Source organism: Mesoplodon densirostris, chromosome 1 (genome assembly GCF_025265405.1).
Source record: "Mesoplodon densirostris isolate mMesDen1 chromosome 1, mMesDen1 primary haplotype, whole genome shotgun sequence".
NCBI lineage: Eukaryota > Metazoa > Chordata > Mammalia > Artiodactyla > Ziphiidae > Mesoplodon > Mesoplodon densirostris.
The window spans coordinates 13,596,801-13,614,691 of record NC_082661.1 but is presented as its reverse complement, the minus strand read 5'-3'; the positions used below and the strand labels follow the sequence as shown (position 1 = coordinate 13,614,691).

Genomic DNA, 17,891 nt, shown 5'->3' with positions numbered 1-17,891 from the left:
ATAATGACTAATTTTTTAATAAAAAATAAATATTTAGCCTCTATCTCAAAATAGTTCCTCTGCAAAAGCTATTAAAAGAATTTTTTAATATGGGCGACTACTCCATATAGTTTGCTAATCATGAAAATTGCATATAATTTACATTCATATAAAATGGGTCAAAGCCTCTTCCTGAATAAAATATGCAAATTAAATAAAATGCAAGTGACAAATAGTAATAAATCTTGTAAAGCATTTTTGATGAAAAAAGAAAGCTTACATGCTTCCTCTTAGAATCTATTTATTTGTTTCATTAACTATTGCTACTGTGACAATACCAAATAAAACTTATTTTAACTGGAGCCAAATCCTATGCTTTTAGTCACTTCAGTGAATTACACTGCCCATTTTTAAATGATGTGTAAGAAGCAAAGTTTATTTTGGTTTTGTTTACAGTATTTTTATCCATGAGAACCTCTCCAGCTGTTGGTGTCACAAGTGGTCAGTCTACAGGGCAAACAGCCAAAAAAACTACAAACTCCAGCCTAGAAGAGAGTTTCCACAATGTTTACACATTACTTAACAATGAAGTATATTATCCGTCCCGTATATATCCGACATATCCCATATATATCCGTATATTATCCGAGACAGGTCATCATTTATATACAGCTCTGCAAGTGTTAAATTTTCTTAGCTACAAAAGGAACTCTGATCTAATTTTACAGGATATACCAGAAGAAGCTACATTTACTATCAATTGGAAGACTGGTTCAAAGGCCTTTCCAGGCAAAAGAAAACTGGCACATAATACATATACCAGCTACATCTTAGCAAGTAACATGCAAGAGAAATATTTTCTATTTAATTTGAAGCAATTCAATCAATTAAGATCTAGCTGCATCAAAACAAGCAACTTTTTAAAAAGAGAGTATCTTATAATAGAAAGCATTAACCTGAGACCCTAAACAGAGAAAATCCCTTATCTGAGGCAAATGGTGAAATCTGAAAACTCAGGGACTAGAAATAAAAAATTACAGCAATAAATTCTGTGGAATAGAGAACCTTCAACAAAACAAAGTTGAGCACTCGAAAAGCCTGGAAATGAAGCAAGGTTATATACCCAATTATTAACTCACAGTTTGGGGAAACAGAGCATTTTCCATGGGGGACAAATCCTTCTGATGGACGGCCCATGAGAAATGCTCTATTAACAACTCAGGTTATATAGAAAATAGGTGAATCCACTTTCCAAGAAATGCACCCCCCAACCCCACAAATCCCCAAACAAAACAAACCAAACAAAAACTCTTAAGCATATAGGGTTTGCATGTGTATAACAAATCAAAGCAAATCTGAGGAAGAAATGAAGCAACAACCCAATAAATGTAAGGGAGTAAGGGTAATCGAAATTCATAGAATTTTAGAAATGAGACCAAATAAATCATCTAGTCTAACAACCTTATTTCACAGATGAGGAAACTGAGGCACAGAGAATAAGTAACTTCTCAATGTCAGATTGGAGTCAACAAGGAAAACAGCCAAAATTGATGAATAACAGCTGCATGAAAATAGTAGTTCTTTTGTATCTAATGAATCACATATGTTAATAAGGTTAAACGCATACCAGGTTGTACCTTACAGGACACTGTATTTAATCAGGAGACATGAGAGCCAGCAAAAAAAGGCAATGTAGGTTTTGTCCTGCTAGAGTGTAAGCTCCTTGAAGGCAGTTTGCCTTGCACTAAATAAATGTTTACTGAATTTTCATCTCTAGAACTATATTCTTAAAACAGCCATGCTACAACTCTGTGTGTGTGTGTGTTGCACTGTTTTGTTCTTTGGTAAGGAAAGATAAAGACTTAGGTAGGCTTTAATGGATAAAGCAAGTCAGTGTTTGAATATAAACTGTAAAAACAGTATTTTCCTTCCTCCTCGTCAAAAAAAAAACCCTCCAAAAACCCAACTGCAAAGAACTTTAATATACCAACTGAAAATATAGGCGTGACAAGTAACTCTAGCTGCTTTGTTTCGAAAGGGATATAATAGGGGAGTCTTAATGAGACCTTCAAGAATCATTCCAGAGATAGCACTTGTTTTCCCAGGCTTCAAAAAGATAAAATGAAGACATAGCATTTGAGGCTTAGTGGATTAATGCTGATTTTTTTTTACCTCTGGAGTGCTGGATTTAAACTGTATATGGCCTCTGTTCAATTTTTAGTGGGCACAGGTCCATGTTCAAAAACCACCACACATGTGGGAACTATTCCCAAGCAATTGGTACTGTGTGGTCAGAAATGGGACAAGATTGGCAGTAAGGGTGCCAGAGGCCAGGACGCAGGTGCACTGCAGAGCTGCACACAGAAGTCCTAAAATCTGCATGTGTTTGAGTCATACCTAACTCTAGGGACTCTGATGGTTACTATTTTTCATGAGCTTAAAAAAAAAAAAAAAATCAACATCACCCACTTCTGCTGTTAAAAAAAAAATCAATCGGTATTACATAACAGCATGAACTATTTTACCATTCTATTATTAAATACTGTATTGTTTCCTTAAATCTCGTGCCAGAACCGACCCAGACACCCATTAAAGTGGGAGATACAGAAGTTCTCTTTCCATGCCCAACTCAAAGTGTTCTGGCTCAGGCCCCTCTTCCCCTCTCCTTGAAAGAAAAAAAAAGGCTTTTAATTTCAAGGTATAAAAATAAGTAAAATGATAGTTTTAGCCACCACACTTCTTGGCCTGTCATAACACAATTGGAAGACAAGCTGTAAATACTTGTCTTCAGTGTCAAGAGTAGAAAGTGTCACACCCAGCAGTTCCATGGGACTTCTAAATCAGCTGGTAGCCTTCATCACTCATACCGGTTTTCTAAAAAGCACTTGGGAATAGGCTGACAAGGCTCAGCAATCTGCAGAATATTAAATATCTTTCTTGCAACACACCGGTGACTCAAGTCTGTCTCTTACTGGGCCATATGCACAGCTGTGCTGGAAAAGGAAGCTATTAACTATATTAAAAAACTAGAAATATTACCAATAAAGAGATCTCATCAAATACGTGGTCCCCATTTATCCACAAAGAAAGAAAATGTTAGGGATTTAATAACATATGAAAATCACTTTGAATGCAATAACATCACAAGCGCTCTTGATAATATTTAAAAGCATTTTCCTCCCCTTAAGTTCTAATCCATTTCATATAGTAGCCAATAGGAAATTTCTGTAGGGAGACTACGATATTGGAGTATCGCTTACAGCCAACTTTACTGTAATTGTGATGCTGCCAAAGATAAGGAGTAAAACAAGAAGAAACCTGAAAAGCTTATTTCATCCTCAGAATCTCTGGGTTCACACAGTTGGGCCTACTTTCACTCGGAAAACTTATATTTCAGAGAAGGCCTGTAGTGTATCATCCATGAACACTAAAAGTACGGTAAATGCAGTATGAAATCTGAAGATGCAATATACTTAAAAGTTTACATTCAAAACACTTCTAAATATTATTTAGTAAGGTCATCTAAAATTGGCAATTTGAAATAAATTATTTGGTGATTATCCATTTTTCAGTTTAAATTTGATGAAGAACTCCTCAGAAGTAACTGAATGCTACTTTGTAGGTATCAAACAGTGTTATTAAAATCATTGATATATATTCAACTTTACACTTTCTTTAAACCCTTTTCTCTCCTTTTAAAATATTTTCATCTCTTCAGTTAAATTTACCATTTTCTTCCAGCATTCCTAGTATTACTTGTCTCTCTACCCCTTTACCCTACATATATTAAACCAAAGACCTGATTAAAAAAATTTTTTTTCAATTAAAAACTCCAATCAAAAGAAGCTTGCAGGAAGATATGTACAGAAAGAACATGAGATGGCTGTTTTAAAATATAAGAAAATAACATGAACTTCAAGAAAGTTATTATAAAAGTTCTTCTTAAAAGCATAAATAAATTTCAGATATAACTGAAACAGCAAAGCTATTTTTGAAATCTGAAGTCCTCTTATAAATTCAACCTATATTTTTCTCTCACTAATTCCATCAACTTTAATGTTCTCTCAGACTAGAAAAATTATAAGTTTAAGCAAGGGGTGAGTATCTCTATCTCAGAAAACATACTGTTTTCAATTTAAGACATATATCCTAGTTTTAACTTATATTATGGTTTTTTAAATTAGAATACATCTAACCTAAGTTTGGAAGTCATATTAAAAAGCCCATGTTTTTATTGAAGATGTCATTAAATCATTTCATCACAAGAATTTAATCACTGTCTCCAATCTGACCAGCATTTAATATGGTCTAAACACACTGGCTTTACAGAACTAACTTTGAAGTAACTGCATTCAAGGTTGAGGATATCTGTACATACTTTTAAAACTTTTTTCTTTTACTAGCTTTAGACTCCATCAAGATGTACTGACCCTTAAATGTGAGCTAAAATAAAAGCCAACTGTGTTTATAATGATGAAATAAAATACTGAGTTCTAAATTTGGTAATTTACCACTTGACAGCTTCAGAGTTCAATTAAAAAAAAAAATATATATATATATATATATAAAAGACGTCATATTGGCAGACTTAATTTTCTGATGTTCCATTTTCTGGAAAACTGTTAATGTTTAAAGATTGTAACAATTTACCTATATGTTGTTTTAATTGGTCAACACTATGGTCCAGACCTCTTATTAAGTAGTGAAACCATGTTTACTTAAAATCCTGCGCAAAATATTCAATTATTGAAGATGTTTACCTCAAACAAACGAGAGAGTAATGGATCATTAAAGACTCCACGTAAAAAATGTCTCTTCACAAGGGCTATTTTTACTTCAGATTCATGCAAATATGGTGTTTAAAACTGGGTCATATTTCAGTCCAAAAACCAATGCCCCAGATAGACAAATAATTTCCAAGAACAGGAAATCCATAAATGAGATAATAGTTAAACTCCCCCCAATTCAAAATAAATTACATAACTTACTCTGTTTTCCTTCTTTGTTTGTCCTCAAAGATGTCATTGAGATTGATGGCCACCTGCCCTAAAAACTTATCCAGACCCACCAGGGACCTGTGCATAACTATGAGGAAAAGGATGTATTTCTCTGGATTCCCCTGCATTAGCAAACCAGGCAGCTCAAAAGAGGCCTCTTCCTTCCAGACTGGCTCAAGGGTTTTCTCGGCTACGGAGGTGGAGTACTTTTCCTTGCCCAGCTGAATTATAGTGTATGTGTCATTGGTACCACTTTTGCCTTTCGGCTTAAGATCTTTGGCTTGGAGCACTGTGACCTGCACGTGGGTCGGAAACCACTTTTGGGCTTGCTCGGAAAGCATCATTCTGTCCTTTTTCTCTGCCCCGAGTTCACCAGCGCAGGCAGGGCCCCTCCCGCAGGGAGAGCCTGATTCCTTAATCACTGCATCCTAAGGACACTTAACGGAGACAGGCAAACTCACAGCTGCCCGACTTCCCTAGGGCTGATGTCCAAACGCCTTGCTGGGGCAGCCCGGGGGCAGAGCTGCTCTGGGGGTCCCCTTTCCTCTGGAGAAGCACAGGGGCCCACCATCACCTGGCCGCGCAGTCCAGGCCTCCGCGCGGAGGCCCGCGCCTCGCGTCCGCACCTCCACGCTCCGCCGGCCCCGGGGACTGGCCCTCGGCGGCGACTGGTGGCTTCCAGGCCTCCGGGCAGGTGAGGCCAGGCCGCCAAGGCCCGAACGGAGGGCGGCAGAGGTGGGAGGGCGCCCCTGCCCCAATTCGCAGCCCCGGGCTTCCCGCCCGCCTCCTCCGCGCCTCCCGCCCGCCCGGCGCTGGTCCGCGGGCCCGGCTGGGCTCCTCCTCCCGACCCCGGTAATACGAACCGCCGGCGGCTCGTGCGGCCTCGCTCCCTCTCGCAAACCTCTCCCTCCTCCTCCCCCTCGCCTCGGCTCCTCCTCTCGGGCGGGCCTGGGGGCGGGGGCGGGTCGCTGTGGGGTGGAGTGGGACCGGGGGCGGGGGACGATGCCGCTCCGGCGCGGGAGGACCGCGGGGTGGGCCGCTGGCGGAAGGACGGCGGGCGCGGGTCTCGGCCTAGCCGAGCCGGCGGCTCCTAGCACCAGGCGGGCGGCGGCACTTCCGGGTTGTCCTTCTCCATCTTGATCTCGGGAATGCGACGGGGCGGAGCAGGGCCGGGCGGGGCCCCGGGGTCAAGGGTCAGCACCACCCCGGTTGCCGTGGTGACCGGGGGCGTGTCGCGCGGGCGCTGAGGCTGCGAGCTAGGCGCCCAGTGTTGGATGTTCCTCGAGCAGGTTCGCGCCCGTTTTGGGCCTGGCACCGTGCTGGGCGCTGGGAACGTGGGGACCTGCACGGGCCGGCAGGGGGGCTCTGGGGACAGCGGGAGACTGCTCCGAGAGGAGGCAGTCAAGGCCCGGGGCACGCCCGGTCTTGGGAGAGACCCAGTTTCAATCTTTGGAAGCTGTCTGTTCTGTACCGTGGATGCCCAGTGCCTGGCACCGAGCGGGCGTTGGATGAGTGGTGGTGAAATAAATCAGTCCCTTTAACCGGCCGAAAACATACTTTTCCCCAACCCCTTATCCACTCTTCTCTTTTTGAAATGAGAGAAGGCTGCTAATTGACTGGAATGACATCCCCCACTCAGACGACAGGAGAAAGGGAAGCGGATAAAAGATTCCAAAGCTAACACAGGGGTTAATAAATTAGATTCCGGGAGGCACTGGGCTGGAGTCAGAAGACCTGGTTCTGATCCCACATCTGCCACCATCGAATGTATGACCTTGGTCAAGTCATTTCCCCTCCCTGAGCCTCGTTTTCTTCACAGGTAAAACAGGTCTCCGTAAAGTCCGAGATGCCATCGCCACTCTGTGGGCTTACGCGTCCAAAGGACCCCCCTTGGGCACTCACAGTCTGTTAGTCTATCTAACTTCAGAAGCCAAACGCAGAGCTGATTCTGGTCGTATTCAGCCAAGTCAACTAAGAAAAGCAAACAGCCTCCCTCACCAAGGGCAACTGACAAGTTCCTTACCTGCCCTGAGGGCAAGTCCTGAGGGACACCAGCACTGTTGGAATGGAAGGGACGGTGTTAAGAGAAGAAAATGTGGATGTGTTAATACTGCATTTTTTCTGAAACCAACCTGATCTAATGGGAAAAGTTTGGGTAATGGCTGATGAGTCAGGAGCCTTGCTTGATGTCCTGACTGCCAGAAATAAAGTACAAAACTTGTGATGGGCACTTAGCTTCCTGAGACAAGGAACTTGGATTCTGGGAGCCTGGATTTCCTAGTCCATAAATTGTTGATAAAATTGCTACTATAGAGTTGGGAGGGGTATTAAGAGATTATACATATTCATTTCCTGGCATAGTATGGAACATAATTCTAAGTCTCCCTTCCTCCCTCTATTTATTACAAGAGGCATTCTATCTTTATTGTATTTATTTCTGTTCATGTCTTATCTTCCCAAGGAAAGTCTAACCTCTTTGGATTGCCTTGTGTATCATGGATCATCCCTTCACAGTGTTTAGCAGGCAGTAGACACTCAATTATTGAATGTCCTTCTCCCTTCACAAGACTAATTTTGAGAGTAAAACAATATGATAAATGTGCATACACTTTTCCAACTTAAAATGACTATAAAAGTGTAAGGTATTGTGTTTATTATTTTCAGGCAATGTTTAAAACTTTTCAACTTGGGGAGAACATCGTGTTCTCCATGTTTTCTCGCTATCCTCATGGATACTAGCTGCAGCACTTAAAACTCTTAAGAAACAAGGGTCTTTTCATTACTTTTTGAATGGAGGTATGGGAGGGCCCAATGCATTTGTGTCAGAAGAGCAACCATATAGTTGGAAAACCTTAGGGGGAGAGGGGATAACGTTATATATTATTTTAATCTTATGGAAAGAAGATACTCTCCTGACTCTAAAGGACAGCACCACAAACCTCAAAACTACTCAGATTCCAGCACATTCTTTCAGGGACCCACTGACACTTGCTCGCATCTATAGATTTCATTTATTGGAAACCACAGTTTTTTAGTGCTGCTTACACACAGTGGCTGGTGTATGTTCTGCATGTAGGCACTCTAAAAAGAGACATTAGATTAATTTATCACCAAGATATTCAGGGAACCAAACTACAGATGAATCTTGAATAATCTTGAGCCATCTAGAGTGAAAAGACCTGGTTTTAGGTCATTCTGATGAAAGTTTACTATAAAATGTAAAAAAGAGGCAGAATTTTCCATCTCTGAGAAACAGTGTATGAAAAAGCCATGTGTAGAAAACAGAACAAAATCATCCTACTGTTAATACTGCACCTGGATCCCAGAGTGGACAGTTGTCAACCTGAAAGAAAAATATTCTCAGGTTTTTAAAGGGTGCATTGGAATAGTCAACAGTGGAATTTCAACCAGGATGTCCAGGGAGAAATAAACTGACACCTGAAACTTACAAAAACAAGATAAACATCATGAAAAAAACTTAAGTGTAGAATTGTTATAAATTGCATTTTAAAAGTCATCGTCTCTATTAAAAGTTGTAATTAAATAAGAAATAGGCAACTATAATAGTGAATGTGTGTTTCTAAAGAGCTTAAAATTGTTTGGTAAGCTTTATTAATGATTATAAACTTGTTTACAAGTATCATTTCACCCATCTGAAATATAGCCATCTCTAGGGTGGAAGTTGGCAGCAATGATCACAGCAACGCAGTAACAGACTTCAACAAAATTCAGGGAATACTCTAAAAGCAAGAGCTGAACAAATGGAATTACTAACATCTCTCCCTGTTGCACCTAAATTTCTTTTGAGTTTTCCCAAAACTTGGCTAGAGCCAAAATTGTTTAGTTTTACTATCTGGCAAGATCAGAAGTCATGACTTAATGTTCTAAGCCAAAATAAGAAAATAGTATATTTTTGCCCTGGAGAAAGCAAATAAACAAACAAATCAAAATGGACTAAATAGAATCTTGAATTGCATTATAAAAGTGTTTTTCTATAAGAAAGTGGGTTTTTTTCTTTTTTGATTACTTGTATGAAGAGTAAAAACATGTCAGTTGAGTCAAATATATGGTTGGCTCATTGTGAAATATAATGGTAATTATGTAAGATCTGAGATCAAAGTGGTTCTACAAAAATGTTTATTGTCTTACAGTTTAAAGATCCTTTTTACTAATTTAAAAATATACAAGGACCATAACTTAAGCAGGGAAAAAGGATTGCATTCATAAGGACAACATAACAGAATTAATAATTTTTAAAAATTATCCTATGACTAATGATATGTCCAGAAATGTTTGGTGTAATTCCAAAAATCAAGGGCTTGGAAAAATAACATATCTTAAAGGAGGAAAATGCTGAAATTTCTAACTGTTAACAATACTGCTGCAATGAATAAAAATGATTTGGGCAGAAAGTAAAAATAATCAGTATTTATTCTTCCATAGTGGAGGATTCCACAGATGAAAATATTTACTAAATGCTACACCTTTAATAAAATCCCATAAGGAGACTTATTCTAAGCATCATCGTGAATCTTTCCATTTTCTTCCCCCTTTGGGCATCAGCATCTTCAAAATTAAGAGTTGCAAATCTATTGTAGGACAATTATAGTGCTCTTAGTTTTTAAATAGCCCACATATACATTGCATAACATATACATTATGTACCAGGTATTGTTTTCCAGATGGAGGTTCAGAAACATAGGGCAACAAGAAGCTTTCCCGATGTACCATTACAATCTTCAGACTTCAGATACACACACACACACATGCTGCAAATATACATACAACTCAATGTATATAAAATCTATATACATATACAATATGGCAAAACTCAGGGTTATGTTGGAGATACATACATAGATAAACTCCACATAATCAGTCAAAAACTAAACTTGGCAAGCTGATTAGAAATTATAATAGCTATTAACTAGTATTGGGGTTTTTTGGTGATTGTTTTGTTTTTATCACTGATTAATTTGTCTCTGGGATTGGGCAGTGTATGGACACAGTTTGTGATGCAGGAGAAGCAGTGTGGTGTGTAGTTTAAAGTGCTGTAGTCAACAGCCTGTATCTTAATCCCAGGGCTACGGATTCCTAGCTACATATCTTTAGGGAAGTAATTTTCCTTCTTTGGACCTCTGTTTATTCATTTGTAAAGTAAGAGTCTATAATAGGAACCACTTAAAGCATTTTCTATCATTTAATAATTTGAAGTAGTACATCCATAACACAAAGAAGCAAATTGCATTATCATTATCTAATTGAATTTGGTCAATATACTAAAGCAGATCCCTTTTTATGTAATTTATTAATGAAGGATTTTCTAATTCAGGAGAAAAAGGTCTTCAAAATGAGAGCACTCTCTCCCAGATGAAAATGATCATCACAGAAAGGAAGTAAATATAACTTTTATTTATAGACCCTGCATGAGGAAATTGACACTAACAACTCAAGATTTAGAAGAAGTTACATAAAGGGGTTTTGAAAAGTATTAAACTTTTCATTTGTAGTAATAACCTAACTTCTATTCATATTATTTGTAGCTTTTTCAGTCTATGAAGACATGCTGAGAAGGGTAAGAATTTGTGGACCAGAATTCATATTTGTACATAAAAATGTTTTGTATGGATGCTTTTTAATTTCCTCTTCATGGTGTCTTACTATTATGTTGTGCAATTTTTGTTTCCTCAACAAAGTCAATACATGTTAATGCACAGAACGTGAACTGATTTACTTTAATACTTTATGGTATTGGGTCAAATGAATAAGCCCAATTTGATCTTTTCTCCTTCCAAAAGATGTTTAAATTGTTTCTAGTTTTTCAGTATCATAGACAATGCTGCAGAGATATCCATATATGTCTCCTATGCACATGTGCAGGGAAGTTTTTTGGGGGGGTAATCGTGCCTCTTTTTGACAACTGACAATGAAATTATTAGGAGTTTGTGAATGATAGTGTGAGAAACCCATGGGCCTGAGCATCAGAAGACATGAGTTCTAATTCTAGCTCTGCAACTAAGGAGTTGTAGACGTGACAAGTCATAATCTTTCTGTGCCTCTGAGGCCCCTTCCACCTCCAGAATTCTCAAAGTTATATATAAAAATAAATAGATAAAATACTGTACATAATATATTATATATTACATATATAATAAGCATACAACATAATATATTATAAAGTTTACATGTTGTATATAGTATATAATACCTAATAACATATATAGCATACATATATAATTTAATAAATAGATACATTATAATGTATAATAACGTTATATGTTAATATATATGATTTGTTTCTATGTATACATATATTGATAAAGTAAACTAAGTTTATATATGTATACAATTACTGAAAAGCAGAGATTATTGCTATTGGAAAAAGATTTTGCAAATACACAGGTATCTGTCTTCAAGTTGTGATTGTCTCACCATCATGAGTCTTACTGAAATCTTCCAGAACATTACTACTTTTATGGATTTATGTGGAAGTTAACAAGGACGGGATAACTTTATTATTGAAAGAAATGTTTATCAGAGTTACATAAACTTATCAGCCTTGTCCTCTGTAAACATCTGTTAATATTTTTTCATGACCAGTTAAAATCCAAGATGGAGGATTTTTAAAAACAAATAATAAGGGATTAGAATTACAATATTTCTGGAACTAATATATATGTTCTTTTGGAGAGCATTAAACTGGTGAGCAGCTTGCAAAACCACTTGATGGGATGTTTTTCTCCCCCTACATAAGATCTACTGCCCTCTCTCCCTTTCTACTTATTTAATCTATCCAAAACAAAGTAGAGGACTTTAAAAGTATTTGTTACATTTTGTGTGTTTGATATAAAGCCTGGGGAAAAGCATTTCATTTTGAGGGCTAGACCCAACTCTTCTTGCTCCAAGGTCAGATTTCTGCTAAGCAGTTTTCAATCAGCCTGAACAATGTTTTAGTCCATCTGAATGTCTGATAATAAAAATAGTTTTGGCTTAGAACCGGGTGCTTATCTTTTACATGGTCTGGATTAGGTCACCTTCTGAGCACTTATAGGTTATGATATAGGGAAAGATGATTTCGAAACCATATTATAATCATTTTCTAGTTATTGAAATGATCATTGATGATCTACATAGCCAAAATTAAGCATCAGACTTAGTTTAGCAAAGTAGACCTAAAAGCAATACTTGCTTCCAAAAAGTGAAGGAATAATGGAAGGAACATTGGACTGAGAGAGGCCATCTGGGTCAACCAACCAACAGTATGTATGACCTTGAGCAACTTAAATTCTTCTTTAGTAAAATAGCAACTTGTACATTTCTTCTGCTTCCAAACTTGGATCTCAGGTTTTCCAGAACTACTTCCCAATGGACTCACATCAACAAGCAACTGTGTTTTACCGTGGTTGTTTATCAGGCTTACCCAGGAGAATAAGGTATTTAGATTGTGTAATTTGTGCCTGTAACTGTGCTCTTGTAACCTGAGGTCTTAAGAAAAATTAAGGAAGTTTTTTTTAAAAAACTCCTGTCCAAACTACAAAGTGCATTGTATGAATTTCTAAGCTCAAGTTTTGACTAAATCATCTTTGTAATTTCAAGAGGTTTTGTTTTCCTTTTCTACATACACTTGGACATTGGAAAGGAATGGAGCAAACTAGCTTTGTAAAAATGAAGTCCGGTGCATTAGCCACCTCAGGAATCAAGGGCTTGCAACATTTTCTAAAACAAGACTTTCTCCAAAGCTCCTGGGATACAGGCACTCATTCAAATAGGAACATTCACTCAACTTTCATTGAGTGTCCATCCTAGGAAAGGTTTTGTCCCCTGGGCACTAACTACCAGTGTGACCTCTGGAAAATGATGTAAACTCTCTAAATTTAGGTTTGCTCATCTGCCAAATGGGTTGTTGGGAGGATGAAACGAGGGGTCATGTAAAGTTTAGAGAGGGCCTGGCTCATAGGAAGTTCTCAAAAGGTGTTCATTGCTATTGGGTTGGTGGTACAATTCCACTTCTCTTTGCAACAGCTTTCCTCATATCTGAAGGCAATGGCTAGCAGCACGGTTGTTCTGGGCTATTCTTCACCAATGGGTTAAGGGTCTGGAGCTGCAGCAGGTGCTTCTCTAGCTCAGCGGGTGAGAGCCAGCCAGTGGAGACCCTGAGTTACTTTAGTTTCAAGCCAAACCCAATGTTGTTAGACACTTTTTTCCAAATAAAAATAAAATAACTCCTTAATATTTCAGACCTTCATTTAACATTTAATACTGACTTTTTAAAGTATCATTTTAAGAACTTTATTAGACAGATTTTGAGTTGCAGAAAAATAACGAAGACTCCCTAAATTATGTACCTTCTATCTCTACAACTAGCTGAATTAGAAACTTAAGTAATAGATCATATACCAGATAATATTTTAATATACTAGATTTTTACTTAGAATTGTGACGAATTTAAAAACAAAAGTATGACATCCTTTGGTACACCTAGTAACATAAACATTCAGCGACTAATCAGTGTTTTCGAACTCCCATGTACCACTCTAATTTTAAGCATGTTATCTCTGTACTAATAATAATAGCTAATGTTTGCTGATTGCCCACCTTATGCTAAATTCTTTAACATTGCATTCTCATTTAATTTGAAAGAGATAAAGCTATAGCCAACACAAACATCACCATTGCCTTTTCCTATCCCATCACAAAGAAGGAGGAAGGTTGTACAGTAGACTGTCCTCTTAGGCATTGCTCACCTCAGGATGAGGCAGGAAACTTGGAAACCAAATCCTTCATATCCTTTGAACAACTCTTGTACCTCAATTGGCTTTAAGCATTATCATAGCATCCTTGACACAATCCCAGAGCCTAACACTGCTTTAGTGAGAGCATAGAGACAAACAAAAGACAATTGATCTATTTTGCAGCTCATGGCATACTCCCTGGAGCAGCAGCCTGTTCTGTGGTGTTTGGCATCCACAAACTGCAGACGGATTGTAATGTATTAGAGAAACCTATCCATTGAAAAACAAGTCACTTTTGATATCACCTCATTCTTCTGCTTTCATAGCTCAATGTTGGGAAATTGTTGGGTTTCCATTCAGGAGACCAAGGCTCACATACCACCTCAGCCTACTAATTATATTTATTAGACATTTGCTGAAGAGTAAAACACAATAATGTATGGAAAAACATGCTGTAAACTATAAAGAATTTTACAAATATGAAATTTTATCATAGTTTTTAGTCCTGTATCTCTCACATGCATACCTACCAGCATTCACACTTTTTCTTCTAGCATCAATAGTTGCTTAGAATGATAAGTGTTGGACAGATTTAAAAGAAAGAAAATTCTAGTTTACCATCATTCAAGCTAAGTTCAACTCAATCAAATTTATAAGGTAATGAATAAATAATAACTTGAAAGCTACATAGATAAATATATGTGATGGGTCAAATACACTGTACTTAGACTAAATTTAAACTTATTATGGAATGAGAATCCTAGTGCCCTCTTGGAAAAACACACCTTAGCAAGCTCATGTGGTTGTAAGGTTGATAATACATTGATAACACCTTACGTGCTTCTCATTCTTAGTTATACCTGGTCCCCTTGTGACTTTCCTCCTACTTTCAGGCAGCAGCTAGGAAAACCAGACTTACTGTACCAGGGTCCAGTATCAGCTTTGCCATGTCAAAGTAACCAGTAAGGGAAGAGGTAACAGAAGCCAAAGTTTATGCAGTAAACAAAGAATTTTGGAAGAATGCAACTGATGGAAGAATTAGACTGGACAAAGATTTTACTGGTCAGGGAGAAGGGAAAAAAAATAAGAATACTGGCACAGAAGGTCAAGCTTGTTTGATACCTTTTAATGTCTCCATGACATTTCTCTTCCTGCTTTTGTTGAGCATAAGAATTGGGCATATTGTCGATAGAGACTCCAGACCAAAAGTGGTTATCGCTTGTATCTTGTCTCCTGGGAGGGTCCTTGAAAGTGAGCAAGGTGCTAGAGCTCCCCAATCCTTTGCACCACGCTGCCTTGGAGCAGCAACGGTAGCAGTAGAACATCAGGGCAGGGGAACCCTAGGTAGAGAGGATCCAAGGTACCCCCCTGAGCCTCCTGTCATCAGAGAGGCACCAGAAAACTTCTGAGAATTTCATCTTCCCCAGAGAGGTGTGAAAATGACTAAGAAACCACGGGTAGACTTAAATGATCGTCCAAATCAGGACTGGAAAGGTTTAGAGTACGTGGATCCAAGACCAGGAACAGACCATGATGGCACCTACACATATTTCTATACATAAGGAGATGCTATTGGGAACAGATTCCAACAGCCTGGCTAGTCCCCTGGGCCTCAAATTCAGTTCAGCCCTTAGAACTTCAGTTCTGTCCCAGGGACAAGGGTAGGGAGGCAGAAATTATTACCTGAGTTTAAAACCTGGAATTATTAAATTTATCCAGTTATGTTTTCTGGATGAATTTTGACAGGGATAGAAATGGGAGAAGCAAAACAGAGATTAAGTTGAACAATAGGGAAAATATTTACATTTCTTACATATCACCCCAGGCTGTGGCCTAAAATACTATACTCACTACAAGGGGTAATACATTATAAGCAAAGTGAAGTGATTGCCAGAGCCCATGGATTTGAGGGGTCCCTCCATGATGTTATAAGATGGTGTTGGATCCCCTTCTCTATCAGCTTATGGTGGTACATTAGGACTAAATGTTAAAATGTATTAGCATATATAACAAACACTACAAATGTATTAACTTGAAGTGATGTCTCTAGTGAACTTGGTCCTAAAAATCACCTGCGGTGGATTGGACACCTGACCTCTCAACAGCAAACAGGGAAAAGATGTAGAGCCTTGGTTGATTCCAATGGCAGTTGAAATTGATATTGTGGTGTGGCTTCTTGCAAAGTTAATGCAAATTTTGCATGCATTAATGGAAATATAGTTCATGAAGCTGCTCCAGTATTCTCCTTCACTCTCCTATCCTGTTGCAGCGGATCACTGATCTGTGCCCCGACCTGAGGACATTTCCTCTGCACAAGTAATGCGTCTCATCCCTTGTCATCTCAAGGTTTTGCATATTCCATTCTCCCTTCTCCCTCCTGCATCTCAGCTGTTTCCTTCTCTACTGGATCAAATCTCATCAATATACATATTCCCCAATACTTCTCATATTAAAACAATAATCGCTCATTTGACCTTACATCCCCTCCAGCTACCACCCCACTTTTCTATTTCTTTTTGGAGGAAAACTTCCTGAAAGTCTTGTCAAGATTTTCTCTCTTTCTCCCATTTTCTACTGAAAGTGCTCCCATCAGATTTGTCTTCCCTACTCTACACCTACATGTTGCCAGGGTCAATGGTCAGTCCTCATCTTATTGGGCAGATTAGCAACATTTGATACAGCTAATCACTTAGAGCTTTCTTTCATTCATGAGGTAAAACTGATGTTAGAATTTAGGGAGCAAAGATGTCTTTGAACAACACCAAAGTTCAAAGTGATGGCCTACTCTGTTGTAGTATTGGATGTATTATAGTTTAATGTCATTGTGATATATGATGATTAGTAATGAAAATATAAACCAAGAGCTAGTTTCCTGTACTCATTTAGTGTATTTTTTCAATTATGTTTAAAATATGTTTCATATCCACCCACTGCTTCCACCATAAAAGTTATCAAACAACCTATACTAGGTGCTTCTCTAAAAAGCATGATCACTAAAGACAACTCTTATTTGGTAGCTCTAACAAGGGACTTGGAGCTTGGACTTCAGGTGTAAATATCTGCATCCTGGGACCTTTCTCTGGTTTGGTGATGTTAAGAGTCTCACAGGCCCAGTTCAACTTTTCTTGAGGCAGGGCATATCAGACTAGCTCTGACTCTATCCCCATGGCTGTGGCTGGATGGAGAAAGCTGGGACCCCACAGTCTGCAGAGGATTTCACCTTTATCAGGGATGTGGACAGAGCCAATTCTCTTGGACTAGGCTATTGGTAGGCAACTATGATGAATGACATATAAAACATTAAAACACAGACATTGAAGAGTTTTGGTGTGGGTCAAATTTCAGGGTCAAGCTTCATGTAGGAACAAAAATGCATTCTACTTCTCAGCTTAAATGAAATAAAGCATTCACAATCACTAAATGTAAGTTCTTGTAATGTCGATGTTGTATGATCGAAGCCCATATTACTCCAAGTATTTATTTCTATATTCTATTAGTGTTTGTAGATTTTTTTTCTTTCAATTGTTGGACTAATAATGACTGCAAATTATAATTGCTAATATTCTCTAGAGTAGAAAGCTTTCAAATCACCTCCAAGCATTAATACCTATTTAAAAACAACTGAGTTACATTTGGAATTTCCTGGATTCTTCTGTTTGTCACGCAAATATTCAGCTCTGCTCTTTGTATGATAATATGAAATAAAGTAGTTTCTCATAGTAACATTGTAAATCATTTGCTTTCTATTACATACAGCTGGTTTTATTACTGTAATGATTTTCTGTGAGTGCCTATTGCAGAACGCATAAGATGCAATGTGATATTCCTTTATTCAGAATTTATATGTAATTATTGTTTGCCCAGAAATAATGAGACAATTTGGAAATACAGTAATTTATTGTAATACATTTCTTTTTAATATGTATCTACAATGAGGGGGAAAAATCTAAATTTCTAAAAATGACATGCCATCTCTTTTTGTTGTATAGACTAGAGTTTTCATCTCACTGAAAATTCAGAATCAAAATCAAAAACAGCTGAGGTAGTTACTCGGGTGCCTTCCTTCAGCTTATTCAAAAGAATATAGGATGAACGGTAAGAATTAAGTAAACCACAAATGATTTTGGAGTGTCTGGTTTGCATTATAAATAAATTTTTCACTGCTGGTTGTTTTTTCAAAAAT

At 38.1% G+C, this 17,891-nt stretch overlaps 1 protein-coding gene across 1 annotated transcript in view; it reads right to left on the bottom strand.

Moving 5' to 3' along the window:
* The window catches only part of RAB11FIP2 (RAB11 family interacting protein 2), a 39,075-nt gene extending 33,213 nt beyond the window's left edge, over positions 1-5,862 (bottom strand). The window contains exon 1 of the mRNA XM_060099052.1: positions 4,968-5,862. Within this exon, the coding sequence (XP_059955035.1) occupies positions 4,968-5,320 (353 nt within the window). The 5' untranslated portion in view covers positions 5,321-5,862. The remainder of the gene's footprint in view (positions 1-4,967) is intronic.
* Positions 5,863-17,891: the final 12,029 nt, after the last annotated feature.